We start from the raw sequence: 18,175 nt of genomic DNA, 5'->3' as shown, positions 1-18,175 counted from the left end.
ATCTCAAAGTGAGAGATATTGTGCACAGAGTCCAAGGGTTCCCCTTAGAGGTAAGATAGTGGCAAAATTAGATAATTCTAATGCTCTATTTTGTGGTAGTGTGGTCAAGCAGTAGGCTTATCAGAGGGTTTCCTGGGCATAGGCAGCCCACAGTCTGCCAACAGGCAAGTACCTGTGTCTTCGGATGGCAGACTAGCGGGGTTTTGTAGAACACGGGGGGACACGACACGACAAACAGGCACACAAAACACATCCTCAGCGGCACAGGGGCGGCCGGGTGCAGTGTGCTTAGTTGGCGTCAGGTGTTCTGTAGAAATCAATGGAGGGACCCGGGGGTCACTCTAGCAGTGCAGGCAGAGCGCAGGGGGGCTTCTCGGGCCGGCCACCAACTGGGCTAGGAAAAGGGCCGCCTGCTGGTCTCTCCTGCACTGGAAGTTGGTTCCTTTCAATCCTTGGGGCTGCGGTGCAGTGCTTTGTCCAGGCGTCGGGTTCTATGTTACCAGGCAGTAACATGTAGTGTTATAGTCAGCAGCGTGTAGTGCTGATCGGATCTGATTATTGGCAATGGCTTGTCCCTCTTCCACTACCTGCTGTGCTCTTTTCTGATGTTCCTTTGGGAGGTATTGCAGGAACTCCTGCATCTCGTCCCAATGTGCCCTGTCATACCTGGCTAAAAGAGCTTGGGAGTTAGTAATTCATCACGGATTGGCAGCCTGAGTTGCTACCCTTTTTACCCGCTGCATCAAATTACAGCTTTCTCAGGGGAAGGAGCATCCACTGTGGACTGGCCATTTGCCCGTTTTCTGGCTGCACCAACTTCAATGGAATCTGGCGATAACTGCTGTGAAATAAAAACTGTATCAGTTGGTGCTGCTTTATATTTTTTATCTATTTTAGGTGTTAACACCCTAGCCTTCACTGGTTCTTTAATAATGTCATCGGCATGTTTTAGCATACCTGGTACTTTGGAAAACACTGATATTGTTTGTGAGTTGAGGAAAGCATGTTAAATAGAAAATCCTCTTCTAATGGCTCTGAGTGCATCTGTACACTGTGATAGGTGGCTGCTCTGGAAATGATCTGGTTATAGGCTGTGGTATCCTCAGGTGGACACGGTCTTGTGGGATACAAATCAGGATCATTGGGTGGGATTGGGTCAGAGTCATACATGTCTCATGGATCCATGTTATAAATACTATCACCCAAATAGTCCCCAAGTGAAGAAGCATGAGATTGTGTGGGTGAAGTTGGTGGTGAAGAGGAAAGATAAGACGAATGTGGTGGAGAAAGCAGAGCAGTCTTTGGCTTTTCCTTATGTTTAAATATTTTCGGCGGTGAAGGGCCAGCAACTAAACTCTCCTAGAATGCTTATTTCCTCTTTGTAATTGGAGGATGAGAGAGAATAATCTTTTCAGTCTCTTTCTGGATTTGAATCCTCCTTTGTTTTTGGTCCAGGACCTCAAGAATGGGTCTAATGTCCGTTTCATCTCCCTCCTGTTCTGAAGGTGAAACCTGTTTTCTGCCTCCTAATGAATGCTCTGAAAGCTTGGTGGCAGCATATTTCATATGGGCCGAAAAAGTGGTGTGATCAGTAGGGGAAAGTTTTTTCAGCTCTGAAGATGGGCTTTGATGTTTCGACTCCGAAGAGAAGCGTGGATGTTTCCGCTCCGATGTGGTATTAAGCAGACTCAGTTCCAAAGTGGAAGCCTCCATCTTTCGATTCGAGGCCAAAACAGGCGTGACATTCTGTTGGTGGGAGTGAGTCTTGGCCTTTTTCTGCGCAGAACCAGAGGGGCGGTCGACGATTTATTGTTTTCGGGTCGAACCATGGCTAACAAGCAGTTTGTTGGGGAGGCGGTGGTGTACTCATGTACTGCACGGCAGGGAGTACCTGGCGGTCCTCATCAGAATCTCGGTCGGAATCATAGTCTTGAATGGAGACTGCAGTCTGTGCCTGTCCCTCACCAAAGATGTTGGGCATTTGCTCTGTAGACTTTGGCGCCATCTCCAACTGTCTTGAACTTTGATCTCGTAAGGTCTTCTTCGATCGAAAGGACCACCATGCCTCGCAGGCCTCTTCTTGGTGGTCAAAAAGGCAGAAGTTGCAGACCAAAATCTGGTCGGTGTGGGGGAACTTGGCGTGGCACCGAGGACAGAATCGAAATGGAGTCCGATCCATGAGCCTATGACACAGTAGGCCTCAAAAAGGCGCCCAAAAGGGCGTTCAATCGAACCAGACGCTACAATCAGATCGAATGTAGTCAGAAAACACGTTTGAAAACTATACCAACATTAAGAATAAGGAAAGAGAAGTTCAGACAGTCCCGAACCCAAAGTGCTGGTGCGAGAGGGAACACGTCTGAACCAGATGGCGGAAAGAAAATCTCACAAAGGAGTCGATGCCCATTTGCACTATCACCGAGAGGAGTCACTCGATCCAGTGACTCGAAAAAATCTTCTTCGAAGAAAAACAACTTGTAACACTCAGAGTCCAACACTAGATGGCGATATTTGCACAGCATGTATATCTGCAGCTACACATGCCATTGAACGAACACACACACACACACACACACACACACACACACACACACACACACACACACACACACACACACACACACCAGTAAAAGTAAAATATTCTACAACGAAACTGCTTATCTGGCCCATGGGGTGGGGAGACATTTCCTCTGGCACATACTCTTCGAATTTAGGCATCCGTAACTGACAAAGTCGGAAGCAGACCTCAAAATCTGCCTGAAACAGCAAAGAAAGAAGAGAACTGATGTCAGCTCACAGGGGTGTCTCCTAGCTACTGCACTGCCATTTCACGAGTTGTGCAAAGCTGTTGCAGAGTCCAATGGAGACACCTGCAGGCATTTGGAAAGAATTCTCATTAAAGGTGGGGAATCTGCGGTTATAAAAATCTATCGGAAACTTGTGAAAGAGAGAAGTTAAGGAAAAAATCAAATCTAGTCTGGCTCCTAAGAAGGGGTTCAAGTACAGAATCTGCAGGAGTCAAGCGCTGGAATGAAAATGTCACTTACCCAGTGTACATCTGTTCGTGGCATCAGTCGCAGTAGATTCACATGTTTTGCATAGCTCGCCATCTGGTGTTGGGCCGGAGTGTTACAAGTTGTTTTTCTTCGAAGAAGTCTTTCGAGTCACGGGACCGAGTGACTCCTCCTTTTGTCTCCATTGCGCATGGGCGTCGACTCCATCTTCGATTGTTTTTCCCCCGCAGAGGGTGAGGTAGGAGTTGAATTGTAGTAATAGTGCCCATGCAATGGATTGACTAAGTATGTACCTATTTAAGGTTGAGATGATATATATACAAATAGTTGAAGGTAACTTCCGAACTGCTACAGGCTCCCGGGGAGGCGGGTGGGCACATGCAAATCTACTGTGACTGATGCCACGAACAGATGTACACTGGGTAAGTGACATTTTCAGTTCGATGGCATCTGTCGCTGTAGATACGCATGTTTTGCATAGACTAGTAAGCAGTTATCTCCCCAAAAGCGGTGGCTCAGCCTGTAGGAGTGGAAGTAGTTTGAAATAATGTTCTTAATACGGCTTGACCTACTGTGGCTTGTTGTGCGGATAACACGTCTACACAGTAGTGCTTTGTGAATGTGTGAGGCGTAGACCATGTGGCTGCCTTACATATTTCTTGCATTGGGATGTTTCCTAGAAAGGCCATGGTAGCACCTTTCTTTCTGGTTGAGTGTGCCCTTGGTGTAATGGGCAGCTGTCGTTTAGCTTTAAGGTAGCAGATTTGGATGCATTTAACTATCCATCTGGCTATACCTTGTTTTGATATTGGGTTTCCTGCATGAGGTTTTTGAAATGCAATAAATAGTTGTTTTGTCTTTCTGATGTTCTTTGTTCTGTCAATGTAATACATCAATGCTCTTTTGACATCTAATGTATGTAGTGCCCTTTCAGCTACGGTATCTGGCTGTGGAAAGAACACTGGAAGTTCCACTGTTTGATTTAGATGGAACGGTGAAATAACCTTTGGCAAAAATTTGGGATTAGTCCTTAGGACGACCTTATTTTTGTGTAGTTGTATAAAAGGTTCTTGTATTGTAAACGCCTGAATCTCGCTTACTCTTCTTAGGGAAGTAATGGCGATGAGAAATGCAACCTTCCAGGTTAGGAACTGTATTTCGCAGGAGTGCATGGGTTCAAAAGGTGGACCCATAAGTCTAGTTAGGACAACATTTAGGTTCCATGAAGGAACAGGTGGTGTTCTTGGTGGTATAATTCTCCTAAGGCCCTCCATGAATGCTTTAATGACTGGTATCTTATATAGGGAAGTTGAATAGGTAGTCTGCAGGTATGCAGATATTGCTGCAAGGTGTATTTTAATGGAAGAGAAAGCCAGGTTAGATTTTTGTAAGTGAAGCAAGTAACCCACTACATGTTCTGGAGTTGTGTGTAATGGTTGTATTTGATTAATATGACAGTAGCAAACAAACCTCTTCCATTTACTTGCATAGCAGTGCCTGGTGGATGGCCTTCTGGCTTGCTTTATGACTTCCATACATTCTTGGGTAAGTTGTAAGTGCCCGAATTCTAAGATTTCAGGAGCCAGATTGCTAGATTCAGCGATGCTGGATCTGGGTGTCTGATCTTTTGGTGGTGTTGTGTCAACAGATCTGGCCTGTTGGGCAATTTGATGTGGGGTACTACTGATAGGTCTAGCAGCGTTGTGTACCAGGGTTGCCTTGCCCAAGTTGGTGCTATTAATATGAGTTTGAGTTTGTTTTGACTGAGTTTGTTTACCAGGTAAGGAAGGAGAGGGAGAGGAGGAAAAGCGTAAGCAAATATCCCTGACCAGTTCATCCATAGGGCATTGCCTTGGGACGGTTTGTGTGGGTATCTGGATGCGAAGTTTTGGCATTTTGCGTTCTCCTTCGTCGCAAACAAGTCTATTTGAGGTGTTCCCCAGAGTTTGAAATAGGTGTTCAGAATTTGGGGGTGAATTTCCCATTCGTGGACCTGTTGGTGATCGAGAGAGATTGTCTGCGAGTTGATTTTGGATCCCTGGTATAAATTGTGCTATTAGGCGAATTTGGTTGTGAATTGCCCAACGCCAAATTTTTTGTGCTAGCAGGCTTAACTGCGTGGAGTGCGTCCCCCCTTGCTTGTTTAGATAATACATTGTTGTCATGTTGTCTGTCTTGACGAGAATGTATTTGTGAACTATTATTGGTTGGAAAGCTTTTAGTGCTTGAAAAACTGCTAGAAGTTCTAGGTGATTGATATGCAGTCTTGTTTGATGTACGTTCCATTGTCCTTGTATGCTGTGGTGATCGAGGTGTGCGCCCCACCCTGTCATGGAAGCATCTGTTGTTATTACGTATTGTGGCACTGGGTCTTGGAAAGGCCGCCCTTTGTTTAAATTTATGTTGTTCCACCACAGAAGCGAGAGGTAAGTTTGGCGGTCTATTAACACCAGATCTAGAAGATGACCCTGTGCTTGAGACCACTGTGATGCTAGGCACTGTTGTAAGGGCCTCATGTGCAGTCTTGCGTTTGGGACAATGGCTATGCATGAAGACATCATGCCTAAGAGTTGTAATACCATCTTTGCTTGTATCTTTTGTGTTGGATACATGCGTTGTATGATGGTGTTGAAATTTTGAATTCTTTGGGGACTTGGAGTGGCTACTCCTTTTGTTGTGTCTATTATGGCTCCTAGGTATTGTTGTACCTTGCACGGCAGAATGTTGGATTTTGTGAAGTTGACGGTGAACCCTAGTTTGAAGAGGGTTTGTATGATCTGATGTGTGTGATTTGAGCACTCTATTAACGAATGGGCCTTGATTAGCCAGTCGTCTAGATATGGGAACACATGTATTTGCTGCCTTCTGATGTGTGCAGCGACTACCGCTAGACATTTGGTAAAGACTCTTGGTGCGGTTGTTAATCCGAAAGGCAGTACCTTGAATTGGTAATGTATTCCTTTGAATACAAACCTTAGGTATTCCCTGTGCGATGGGTGTATTGGTATATGGAAATACGCGTCCTTGAGGTCTAAAGTTGACATGTAGTCGTGTAGTTTTAGCAATGGTAATACTTCTTGTAGTGTGACCATGTGAAAATGGTCTGATTTGATGAATGTGTTCACTATTCTGAGGTCTAGGATTGGTCTCAGCGTTTTGTCCTTCTTTGGTATCAGAAAGTACAGTGAGTAAACCCCTGTGTTTATTTGTGTGTTTGGCACTAATTCGATTGCATTCTTTTGCAATAGTGCCTGCACTTCTATCTCCAGGAGATTGGAATGATGTTTTGTCAAATTTTGTGCTTTTGGTGGTATGTTTGGAGGGAATTGTAGAAATTCTATGCAATAACCATGTTGGATAATTGCTAGAACCCAAGTGTCTGTAGTGATTTCCTCCCATGCTTTGTAATAATGACTTATTCTTCCCCCCACTGGTGTTGTGTGGAGGGGATGAGTGACATGTGAGTCACTGCTTAGTAGTAGGGGTTTTGGGGCTTTGAAATTTTCCTCTATTCCTAGGGAATTGCCCTCCTCTATATTGTCCCCGAAAACCTCCTCTGTACTGTCCCTGGTAACTGGACTGTGTTGCCTGTGAGGTGCTGGCTTGTGTGCTCTGACCCCGAAACCCCCCTCTAAAGGGTGTTTTACGGAATGTGCTGTAATTCCCTCTGCTCTGCGGGGAGTAGAGTGCGCCCATGGCTTTAGCAGTGTCCGTGTCTTTTTTGAGCTTCTCAATCGCTGTGTCCACTTCTGGACCGAACAGTTCTTTTTCATTAAAAGGCATATTGAGAACTGCGTGCTGAATCTCTGGTTTAAATCCAGACGTTCGGAGCCATGCATGCCTTCTGATAGTTACAGATGTATTAATTGTCCGTGCAGCTGTATCTGCAGCGTCCATGGAGGAGCGGATTTGGTTGTTGGAAATGGTCTGTCCCTCCTCAACCACTTGTTTTGCCCTATTTTGTAGGTCCTTGGGCAGATGGTCAATGAGATGTTGCATCTCATCCCAATGGGCTCTGTCATAGCGCGCAAGTAGTGCCTGGGAGTTAGCGATGCGCCACTGGTTTGCAGCTTGTGCTGCGACTCTCTTACCAGCTGCATCGAACTTGCGGCTTTCTTTATCTGGGGGTGGTGCATCTCCAGATGTGTGGGAGTTGGCCCTTTTCCTAGCTGCTCCTACAACGACAGAGTCTGGTGGCAGCTGTGTAGTGATGAAAGCCGGGTCTGTAGGAGGCGCCTTGTACTTTTTTTCCACTCTTGGTGTGATTGCCCTGCTTTTGACCGGCTCCTTGAAGATTTCTTTTGCGTGCTGGAGCATACCAGGGAGCATAGGCAGGCTTTGGTAGGAGCTGTGGGTGGAGGAGAGTGTGTTGAATAAAAAGTCATCCTCGACCTGTTCTGAGTGGAGGCTTACATTGTGAAATTGTGCTGCTCTAGCCACCACTTGAGAATACGCAGTGCTGTCCTCTGGTGGAGATGGCTTCGTAGGGTATGCATCCGGATTGTTATCTGACACTGGGGCGTCGTATAAGTCCCATGCGTCTTGATCTTGGTCACCCTGGCTCATGATGGTGTGAGCTGGGGAATGTGATGGAGTTTGTGCTGGTGAGACGTTAATCACAGGTGGAGGAGAGGGTGGTGGGGTAACTTTTTTCACCACTTTTGTTTGTGGTGTTTGTTCAGTTTGGAACTCCAATCTTCTCTTTCTTCTAATAGGGGGAAGGGTGCTTATTTTTCCTGTCCCCTGCTGAATGAAAATACGCTTTTGCGTATGGTCTACATCAGTTGAGTGTAGCTCTTCCTCAAACCTATGCTTTTGCATTTGGGAGGTTAGCGAGTGCTCTTCTGTATAAGAACCTGAAACTGGGTCGGTTGCAGTTTGTTTTGGCACCGAAACCCTGTCTGCATCTTTTTTCGGCTCCGAGGTGACTTTTTTCTTTTTCGGGGCCGAAACCTCTCGGCGTCGATCTTCTTCGGTGCCGCTGTCTCGGTGTCGAGCCGTGTCTACACCGGTATCTCGGTGTCGATGCTTGTCTCCAGCACTTTCTCGGTCCCGAGAAGGCTGCGTGCCGGTGTCTCGACCGGAGTCGGACGATCTCGGCACTGTTTGGGCCTTTTTCGGTGCCGACGGTCGGTCACCGAATTTATGGGTCGAGCCATGGCCTGGTGGCAGTGGCGTCCCCTGGGCCTTGTAAATCTTCTTCTGAGTGGCTTTCGACGTCTTACTCACGGTTAGTGTATCGTCGAATCCTTCGGAGTCCGATTCTTGGATCGAAAAGGTTCCCTCCTCTTCTTGTTCCTCGAACTCCCGGTGGGCTGTCGGCGCGGACGCCATCTGAAGTCTTCTGGCTCGACGGTCTCGGAGTGTTTTTCGGGACCGGAACGCACGACAGGCCTCGCAAGTGTCTTCACTGTGCTCAGGTGACAGGCACAGGTTACAGACCAAGTGTTGGTCTGTATAGGGGTATTTATTGCGGCATTTGGGACAGAAACGGAACGGGGTCCGTTCCATCGGCGTTCTTCTGCACGCGGTCGGGCCGACCAGGCCCCGACGGGGGATCGAAAAACTACCCCGAAGGGCACCGGAGCTCTTCGATCTTCGATGCGGTGTTGAATCTAACTACGCCGATCCCGAACGCAACAATACCGACGAAAATCTTCCGAAATTAGCTATCTTTCCGTTCCGAAACTCGGAGCGACAGGAACACGTCCGAACCCGATGGCGGAAAAAAAACAATTGAAGATGGAGTCGACGCCCATGCGCAATGGAGACAAAAGGAGGAGTCACTCGGTCCCGTGACTCGAAAGACTTCTTAGAAGAAAAACAACTTGTAACACTCCGGCCCAACACCAGATGGCGAGCTATGCAAAACATGCGTATCTACAGCGACAGATGCCATCGAACATGTATTTTAATCAAGCTGGGTTGTCGATTTGGGGCTCCTCGATGGAGAAGCACTAGAAGGCAATTGCTATTGGTCAACTGTCAATTACTAGGACAATATATATACATAATTTGAAGAAAAATGTAAGGCTGTTTCGGCAGTAGCAGTTGAATCTACTACAAAGAAACTGCTTACTTGGACAGTGGGTAAAGGGAGTGAAAGACATTTACCCTGGCACACACTTAGAGTTTAGGCATCTGTAACCAACAAAGACTGAAAGACCACGGAATCTGCCTCAAATGGCACAAAAAGAAAAGAACTGATGTCAGCTTGCAGGGGTGTCTCCTTGCTACTGTTCTGCCCTGTAATTTCTTGAGGTGCGTAAAGCTGTTGCAGAGTCCGGTACAGACACCAGCAGGCATTCAGAAGGAATTCTCGACAGAGGTGCAGAACCTGCGGTCAGAAGAATCCATTGGAAACTTGTGAAAGAGAGCAGTTAAGAAAGATAATCAGATCTAGTCTGTCTCCTAAGAAGGGGTTCAAGTACAGAATCTGCAGGAGCCAAGGAAATGTATTTTAACCAAAATATTTTTTCTTTTAAATAATCAAGCACGGTTGTTCTCTTGGGGCTCCCCAACTAGAAAAGCTCTAGAAGGCTACTGCAGGTTAGTAAACTGTCAATTACTAGGGCAATACACACACCCCATTTGAATAATTAGAAAAAGTATAAGGCTGCTTCAGTAGTAACAGTTAAATCTACTACAACTGAAACAGATGAACAAGTTACTTACCTTTGCTAACGCCTTATCTGGTAGAGACACAGATTAGCCGCACTTGCTCATCTGATATACACAACAAGCTCCATATTTCTCATCTTAGAATTAGATACGAAAGCAATATCAACCCAGGAAGAGGGCTGCAAACACATCTCACCCAGTCTCCCAAAACCAACTGGTCAACTAAGGAGTAGTAGACCCTCAACGAGACAGACAAAGGTGAGAAAAACAATGTAGCTTACTCACAAAGAATAGATGACCTACAAGAGGATATGAAAAGTAATGAGCGTGAAATAATGTCCCTGAAGTGAAAGGGGAGGTGACCACGATAAGTAGGGACATGCAGTGCTCCCATTAAATAGCAAGATGAAAGAGGAGCAAAAGTATCCAGTAGGGACTGTGAGAGATAGGCATGTAATAAATATTGTAGGAAAATGGCTCTGTGTTGCAGTTACCCCAGTTACCCACCCCACGTTCTGCCTGATATAGATGCGGACTTAACAGAGTGTGCTGGGACCCTGCTAACCAGGCCTTAACACCAGTGTTCTTTAACTAAAAATGTACCATTGTTTCCACAACTGGCACAACCCTGGCACACAAATAAGTATCTTTTAAAAGGAACCAGTGGTACCAAGGGCCCTGTGAGCAGGGAAGGTCCCTAAGGGCTGCAGCATGTATTGTACCACCCTAAGGGACCCCTCACCTAACACATGCACACTGGCATTGCAGCTTGTGTGTGTTGGAGGGGAGAAAACAGAAAAGTCAACATGGTATCCTCCTCAGGGTGCATGCACACAAAACACCGCCTGTGGCATAGTTAAGTCCCCCCTCGAGCAGGCCTTAAAGCCCACAGGTGAGGGCATAGCTGCATGAGCGATATGCCACTACAGTGTCTAAGTCCATTCTTAGACATTGTAAGTACAGTATGGCCATAATAAGTATATGGTCTGGGAGTTTGTCAAAAACGAACTCTACAGACCCATAATGGCTACACTGAATACTGGGAAGTTTGGTATCAAACGTCTCAAAATAATAAACCCAAACTGATGCCAGTGTTGGATTTATTACAAAATGCACACAGAGGGCAATGGTACATTTTTAGTGAAAGAACACTGGTGCTGGGGTCTGGTTAGCAGGGTCCCAGCACACTTCTCAGTCAAGTCAGCATTAATATCAGGCAAAAAGTGGGGGGTAACTGCAACAGGGAGCCATTTTCCTACACCCCTCAAGAACGAAAAATCAAAGCTGAAAAAAGGCTAGTATATGAAGGGAAGCAGAAGGTGGAAGAACCATCTGCTCAGATAACCTGACACTGGGTGGTACAGTAGGAAGAGAAAAACAATGTAAAGAGACACCCTTTGAAAATAGTCCATACATAAAAAGAGCATAAGCAACCTATGGAAGAAATCTGTTTAACAACAAATGGAAGCCAGAGTGGTAATACTGAAGGAAGAACCAGCACAGAAAACAGTGATCCAAGGGAAGAACAACAGTGAATACTGCTAAAAGGAGTATATAACAGCAATTCCTGGTAAGGGAATCTAAAGACTAGACCTTAGAAATCTGTAAGGTCAGAAAGGAATACTTGATATAAAAAGAGAAAAACCTTCACAGCCCTTAGCTACAACAATGTTGCAATGCTAGGGGTGGAAGCTAGCAGTGAGATACCTGTATTAGGTGACAACAGGTAACAAAGTAGATACATACAGAAAGGAAAACAACCCTCCAAGATAGTTACTAAACTAGTTATAAAAAAGACTAGGTGTCAACAACATCCTATAGGCGCAGTATACATAGATGAATGGTGGTATACAATCAGAACCTTGCCACAGTGGACTGATGATTAGGAAAAAAGCCCATGGAATAGGTGGTGGATGACTGAAAGGAAAGGGATTGAAAGAAATATGAAGGAGGAAAATGTCTTGGACATACGCGGAAGAGAACCCCCCCCATAACTCAGTAGGAGCATCTGTAAGCCTGGACATGAAGCCACAGGGAAGAGCCCCACAATTTTCCAATGGGGGAACCACCTTACCATAAATGGTCAGACACAAAAAGAAGATATGATAATAAAATATATATATATATTTGTGCAGACAAACAGAACAATAAGGGATTATCCTCATAACCACCTTAAAAAGGGCAGTAGGAAGGTGAAATGCCTACAGAGGCAACAGTTGGTTGCCCTGAGTGTGGAGAAAAGATAATCTGAAACAAAGATCGGTAATTAAAGTATTACTGAATTGACCATCATAAATGCCATGGAAAAATGGGTAGAAAAAACCTCTTTCATGAGAAGAATGGAAAAGGACACATGCAAAAGCATGCACAGAGATTCTATAGACATTAGGAAACAAACTGCTCCTATAGGAGTACCAAGAAAGTTCCCAATAGGAAACAAGAAGCAGGAAAGAGTAGTTAAGAGCTTACACCAAGTGCTCTAAAGAAATGTGGCTGAACCCAAATCTAAAAAAAAAATAAAAAAAATAAAAATAAAAAAAATCACAGAGATTGTAGTTGACCTGCCTAAAAGTAGAACAGAAAACACGTCATAGGTGTAAATGAGACTCCCATCTTGTCTGAAATAACAACAAAAAAGACCACCATATGTGAAACAACCAGGAAAAAATAAGCACAAGCAAGAGTCCTTTGCGGTATTGTGACTGCGAAACTAAATTGGTGTGCACAACCTGATGCACCTGAACCACTTAAGAAAATCTCCATGATGGAGGAAACATGGCAGTAACAGTAATTCTACAAAAAGCAGGAAGTTCACACTGGATGTTAACTGAAAATACACTCCAGAAAAACAATACAACGGCTAAAGGTGTGTACGTACAGACAACTGCAAGGGACCTCGAAGACCGAAAGCACCATGCTAAGGTAAACGCACCTTAAAGGAGCTCTATAAGAGGAAGAAAAACTTACATTAAGTCCCACCATAAGCATCTCTGAAGAGGCTTAGAGCCCAATCAGCATGTACTAAAAAGGAACTTTTTCACAGCAAACACCAAGTTTGGCAGCCTGCTGATCATGCCGTATTAAGGGAGTAGGAGCAGTTCTAGCCTCGTCAGGCAGAGAAGGCAAAATACGCTCCACTGAATCTCACAGAACGTTGGAGAAGTAAGCAAGTACACAAGAGGTATTACTGGAACGCAAGGCTGAACTAGACGAGAAGATCCTCCTACAGGAACCGTCTAGCTGCTTGGCTTTTCGCTCTGGTGGAACAGGAGGAATCTGCGCAAGACTCTGTGCAGCTAAAGCTGTTTTATGTTTATAAATCTAAGTTAAAATCATGATGATGGCAATTACAGAGCATTTTCTTAAACAAACAATACTAGCAATAGTCCATGATCACCTAGAAATTTTACCTCCCCACCATGGAAAACTCAATTGATGTTGGTCAGTGTATACTACTGCTCATGCACTGATCCCACTAATATTCCTGCCCATGTGTATCATACAGAGCACTTTTACAAATGAAGATCTCTTCAATAAAAATAACATTCCATTTTGCAGGGGCTATTACCTGAATTTGACTTATTTCAACTTTTAAAGCGCAGTGAATTACAATTAAAAAAATCTAACTAAAGTAAAACCGGGCAGATGTTTTAGCCTTTCCAAAATCCGTTTGCAATAAAAATAAAAAAATATAATAAATTAGATGGAACCGGGCAGTCAACAGCTGCAATATCATTCACATTAACTTTCTGTAAAAGCGCTACACATGGGCAGAAAGATTCAGTCTATGACATTATGAAATTTGAATGATTAAGAAAACTATTTCAGACTTTGCAATTGCACAGAGTAAAAAATGAATTAACAAATCTATGTATTCTAGAAACTATGTAGATTCCCCCTAGGGCAATGTGGTCAGTATTGGAAGGAAGAATCCAATTTTCCATTTCACAGTTTCAACAACGGGATGGATCTTAATGAGGCCATGTACAGGGTACCCGGTGAACTATACCACCCTGGCCCCATAGAATAACTTACAAGAAAAAATATTTTACCCACTCTTAACAAAATAAATCTAGGGTCCTTGAGCGATAGAATTAAAAAGGCTATTGTTGCAGTGATAACACGGTATGGCTACAATTCTAAGTTCCTTATAAAAACTATTCCTTTATGTTAGTTGAATTATCTGTGTTACCTTAAGTATCCTGCTGAGAAGTGGCATCTTTCCCCAACTATGTCACTATGTATAGATATATGAACTGAACTTTGTTTTAAAGGGGAACAGTTCTGATAAACTAATTCCACTTGTGAATTGATGCTTCACTCACCCAAATAAAATGACACCACCGGACTGTCCTAATCACTGCTTTAGGCCCATCAGGTTAGGGTGATTTGTTAGGCATTTTTTTTTTTAAACTGCCTTATCACCAAAATGTATCTTCTTATACTGCAGTTGTACTGCTTTTTTTTAATCTTTGCTAAAAATGAAGTAAAATTCTGTTTTCTGCAAATTTGATATTCTTTCTATTGCTTTTCTGCTAATTTGATATTCTTGTTGATGCTAATACTGCTTGACCAAATGGAAACAACAATTGCACATCATTCAAAACATATGACATATATAGGGTCATTAAAACATTTAGGTTTTGCAATCCAAGCCATGAAACCCATAATTCCAGTTGTTAAAGATGTACACAACCATTTAAAAGTAACAACTGGCAATACGAAGATGTTGAATTAGTTACCTGCAGGATCAAAAGGCAGGATATCTCCCAACATTCCAAAACCACCTTCATTTTGGTCCCTGTTTGGCCAGGTGTTATTTCGAGGCCCTTGAGTCTTCTGCCCTAGCATTTCTGACATCATATTGTCCATGTAGCTACTCACAAGACCCAAGCTATATAAATCTGAGCTCATATCAGATACCCCCGAACTGGGCCACTGATTGATTGGATTTATAGTAGACAATCCAGCTGCAACAGTCTGTGATGTCTGTTGTGAGGAATTAGCCAACCATTTTCCAGGCAGACGCTGCTGCTGTTGCTGCTGCTGCTGGGGACCAATCGGCTGAAGAAGATGTTGATAATACTGCAAAGGCTGCTGCGGTTTTTGAGATATCTGTGGTTGCTGCGATAAACCTTGAGAAGGATGCAAGGTTGCATGTGACACAGGTTGTGGAAGCTGTGGTATTGTTGCTGACTTCTGCTCAGATATAGATGCCACAGAATTTCTTCTTTTTACCAGTGGAGAAGTCTGCTGGGATTTTCCCATATTGAAACCAGACAGAAAGTCAATAACATCTTGCATTTCTTGATCAGTCGGTAAATTCATTGCTTTGTCATCCTTCATATCGTCCTCTTTTAAGAAATTACGCTTTTCAATGAGAAATCCATTGACAAGTTGACTTGCACTGTGGGGTGACTGTGATGATGGGTCTGCAGTTCTGGGAAAATTACCAATATTTAATATACTTTGTAACCTAGCGTCTATATTACCAACCAATTTTGTTTTCTCATCCGAGTTGACAATGAAGACATTTTTTGAGGGCATTGTGGCTACTGGATAGCTTCCATTGCTGCCATTGCTTGAACTGCTGCAGGATGTTTTTTTTGTAAACCTCGAAGTCAGTTTAGAAAATGTCTTTTGTAGTCCGCCTGAGGATTTGCTTCCATTACCAGCAGGAAGGTCAGCTTGATTCCCAAAATCGGAGCTTTCGCGCTGCAACTGAATCTGGATATTGGGCAAGCACTGCTCTCTGCATTATACACAAACAAAGAAATAATCTATAAGCAGCCAGAAGATATTTTTCAAATAACGGATAAACGATTTAACCTTGCAAGGGTTATTGTTCAGTGATAACTGTATGATTAAATTAAACTTGGGCAAATTGCATAAAATAAACAAACGCATGTAGCTAATATAAACACAGCATTTTATCTAACAACGAGTAAATCAATGCACATCTATTTTGTTTTTGAAGGTATGTAATATTAAAAGGAAGAAAACACTATGAATGCATATTTGACCCTCACGAAAGTAAAGAAAGTAATAAGTATACATTTAATTGAAAGAAGGCCAGCAGTACCACAAGACAGACAAGCCAAAAACGAATGGTATACAGCCAATGACCTGGGAAAAAGGTATGGTGTGGCTAAGAGGTCAATAAAATGTTGCCTACTATGGATGGGCGCTGAGCGGTACACAAACTAGAATGGGAAAATTGTTGGTAAAGGGGGACACAGGCTAGAGTAGCTTCTTGGTGGAAATAAGGAAGCAGATTTGATGGGTGGGCTATTGTGTAAGGCAGTATAGCCTGAATTAAGTGGATGCAGTCTAGCACGGATGAGCAAAGGAAGGTGGGCATTCAATGCAACACATTGGGTTTGAGATCAAGGTGAGGCTTGTGATCAAGGTGAAGCAAGGAATCGCAGTCCAAGCTAGATGCAGAGGGGTGGGGGAAATGACGGGATTGCAGCCAGGCAGATGAGGGTTGATAGCAGTCCTCCAGGAAGGCTGCAGAGTTGAGGGTTGGGGAGTGGATGAGGTAAGGGGCTTAGCTGAGGGTCAGTGGGGAAAAAAAGGACACAGGCAAGGGTGGATTGGGGAAAGGGACACAGGTGAGGGTGAGTTGGGGAAGGGGCACATGCAAGGGTGGGTGGATTAGAGGACGAGAGACATCGTTCAGAGTAGGAGAGGATTAGGAACAAAGCATTTGAAGGGAAAATTAACCCAGCTGATGGATGAGGGGAAAAGGGAACCGGCTGAGTATGTACTGTAAACTTTAAATACAGACACTCGAAGGAAGTTAAAAACATGCTTTCTAAAAGGTGCTTTTCTTTTGAAGTGCTTTAGAACTATAGATAAGGTTTAATAAGAAATATTTAAAGAAATAAAATAAAGTGCAATGTTGCAGACTGTAACTTTTTGCTGACTGTGTTCTGAGCTTACAATGTTTATTTCCACACATGAAGAGGATTTATTGATAGATGCTTGCATCAAGGCTGGACCTGCAATGGTGGGCTTGTCAGTTGTGCTGATACAGAGTCTTAGAACAGCACTCCCATTAGGAAAGCACTTTTTTTTTACCACCACAGAAAGAAAGGCAAAATGCGGTGTTTCTTTTTTTTATTTTTTAGATACATTCACTCCAAATAAATTCAGCACTGTGAATTACAGGAAATAATCCACAAACCTCTCTTCTATGAAATATGAGCTTTGAACCCACTGGCAAACATGCAAATAAAATGCTTACCTATTTGGAGACGTGAATTTTCATACAGTAAATATATACTTACCAAGAAAATAACTAATTTGTATTCCAAAAGAAGAAGGGTATGCAGCAGACACGGAAGAGTGTGTTTAAGGCATGTGATGTAGTGTTTGTTCAAGCGGGGACTGCACTGTTAGCCACCCACAATAGGCAGGGGTTGAGTCTGAGATTATAGCTCCTGTGGAACTCAGTGCAAAATGTGTTCTTTATGTCTCCTCCCTCTCTTCCTCCTTTTTTGGTTTCATATCCAAGAAACAAGCAGAGCTGGTGAAGTGAAAATTAATTTACGTTGTTACAATGTAGTTTTGCATTTGATTATAATAGGCCTGTCTTCGGGGGTTATTCTGAGTATTGTCTGTATAGAGATGTTTGTACTACCCACAGGTGTCCAAAAAAATACAAAAACATGGAAATGTCTCAACATAAATGTGTTCCTGAATCATGTGTAGCAACTAATGTAGGCATCCTGCATATCAATAGACACCATGCAATCTTCTTCATCCAAGACCAACAGGTTCTGACCTAAGGGCAGCATTTTGAATTTTTCCTTTTTGAGGAACCAGTTCACATCTTGAGATGTAGGATTGGATGAAGATAGCCATCCTTTTTGGGGAAGAAGAACCAGGAGTAGCACCTATGACCCCGTTCCTGCTCAGGAACCAACTCCACAGCTTCCTTTTGGAGAAAAGATAAAACTTCCTGCTGTAGGACACAGATGGTCTGAAGGGAGAGCGCTGGTCTGTTTGGGATGGGAGATGGGGGTGTGATTTGAGGAGGTAGGTGTTACTGGAAGATCAGTGTTTACTCTCTTTCCACAATCTGCAAGAACCAAGGATCTGAAGTAATAGCCCCCATGTGTGTATAAAGGAGGAAACGTCCTCCTACAAGGGGGGAAAATAGAGCTGCGTTCCTGAGGTGGTTGGGGAGGCAGGAGGTAGAGCATGTTTTCATCTTCTGCCTCAATTTCTGAGCTGCTTGTACAAGGAGTTTACGTATTGTTGCCTACGTTGAAATGAAAAACATCTGGAGAAGTTTTAACATTTCCGAAACTGCTGATAGACTCTCGTTGGGGTCTGGAGGCCAAGTGATCTGTCCGTGACTATCTTTAACCCTCACCAAGGCTGAATCAGCTTATACCCTGAAGAGGTTGAAGCCATTGAAAGGAAGGTTCACTACAGTTGCCTGGAAATTCTGGGAACAGCCAGAGTTGCACATCTAGGCCAGACTACACAACCTGTCTGGCCATCTCTGAGAAATGAAGTAACCCCGTAGA

At 43.8% G+C, this 18,175-nt stretch overlaps 1 protein-coding gene across 1 annotated transcript in view; it reads right to left on the bottom strand.

The window, feature by feature from the left end:
- Positions 1 to 18,175, bottom strand: part of GARRE1 (granule associated Rac and RHOG effector 1) — a 506,156-nt gene that overhangs the window by 187,830 nt on the left and 300,151 nt on the right. The window contains exon 10 of the mRNA XM_069216464.1: positions 14,378 to 15,387. Within this exon, the coding sequence (XP_069072565.1) occupies positions 14,378 to 15,387 (1,010 nt within the window). The remainder of the gene's footprint in view (positions 1 to 14,377; positions 15,388 to 18,175) is intronic.

This window comes from Pleurodeles waltl, chromosome 12 (assembly GCF_031143425.1).
Source record: "Pleurodeles waltl isolate 20211129_DDA chromosome 12, aPleWal1.hap1.20221129, whole genome shotgun sequence".
Lineage (NCBI taxonomy): Eukaryota > Metazoa > Chordata > Amphibia > Caudata > Salamandridae > Pleurodeles > Pleurodeles waltl.
The sequence above is the reverse complement of the archived record's forward strand: the minus strand, read 5'-3'. Positions and strand labels throughout refer to the sequence as shown.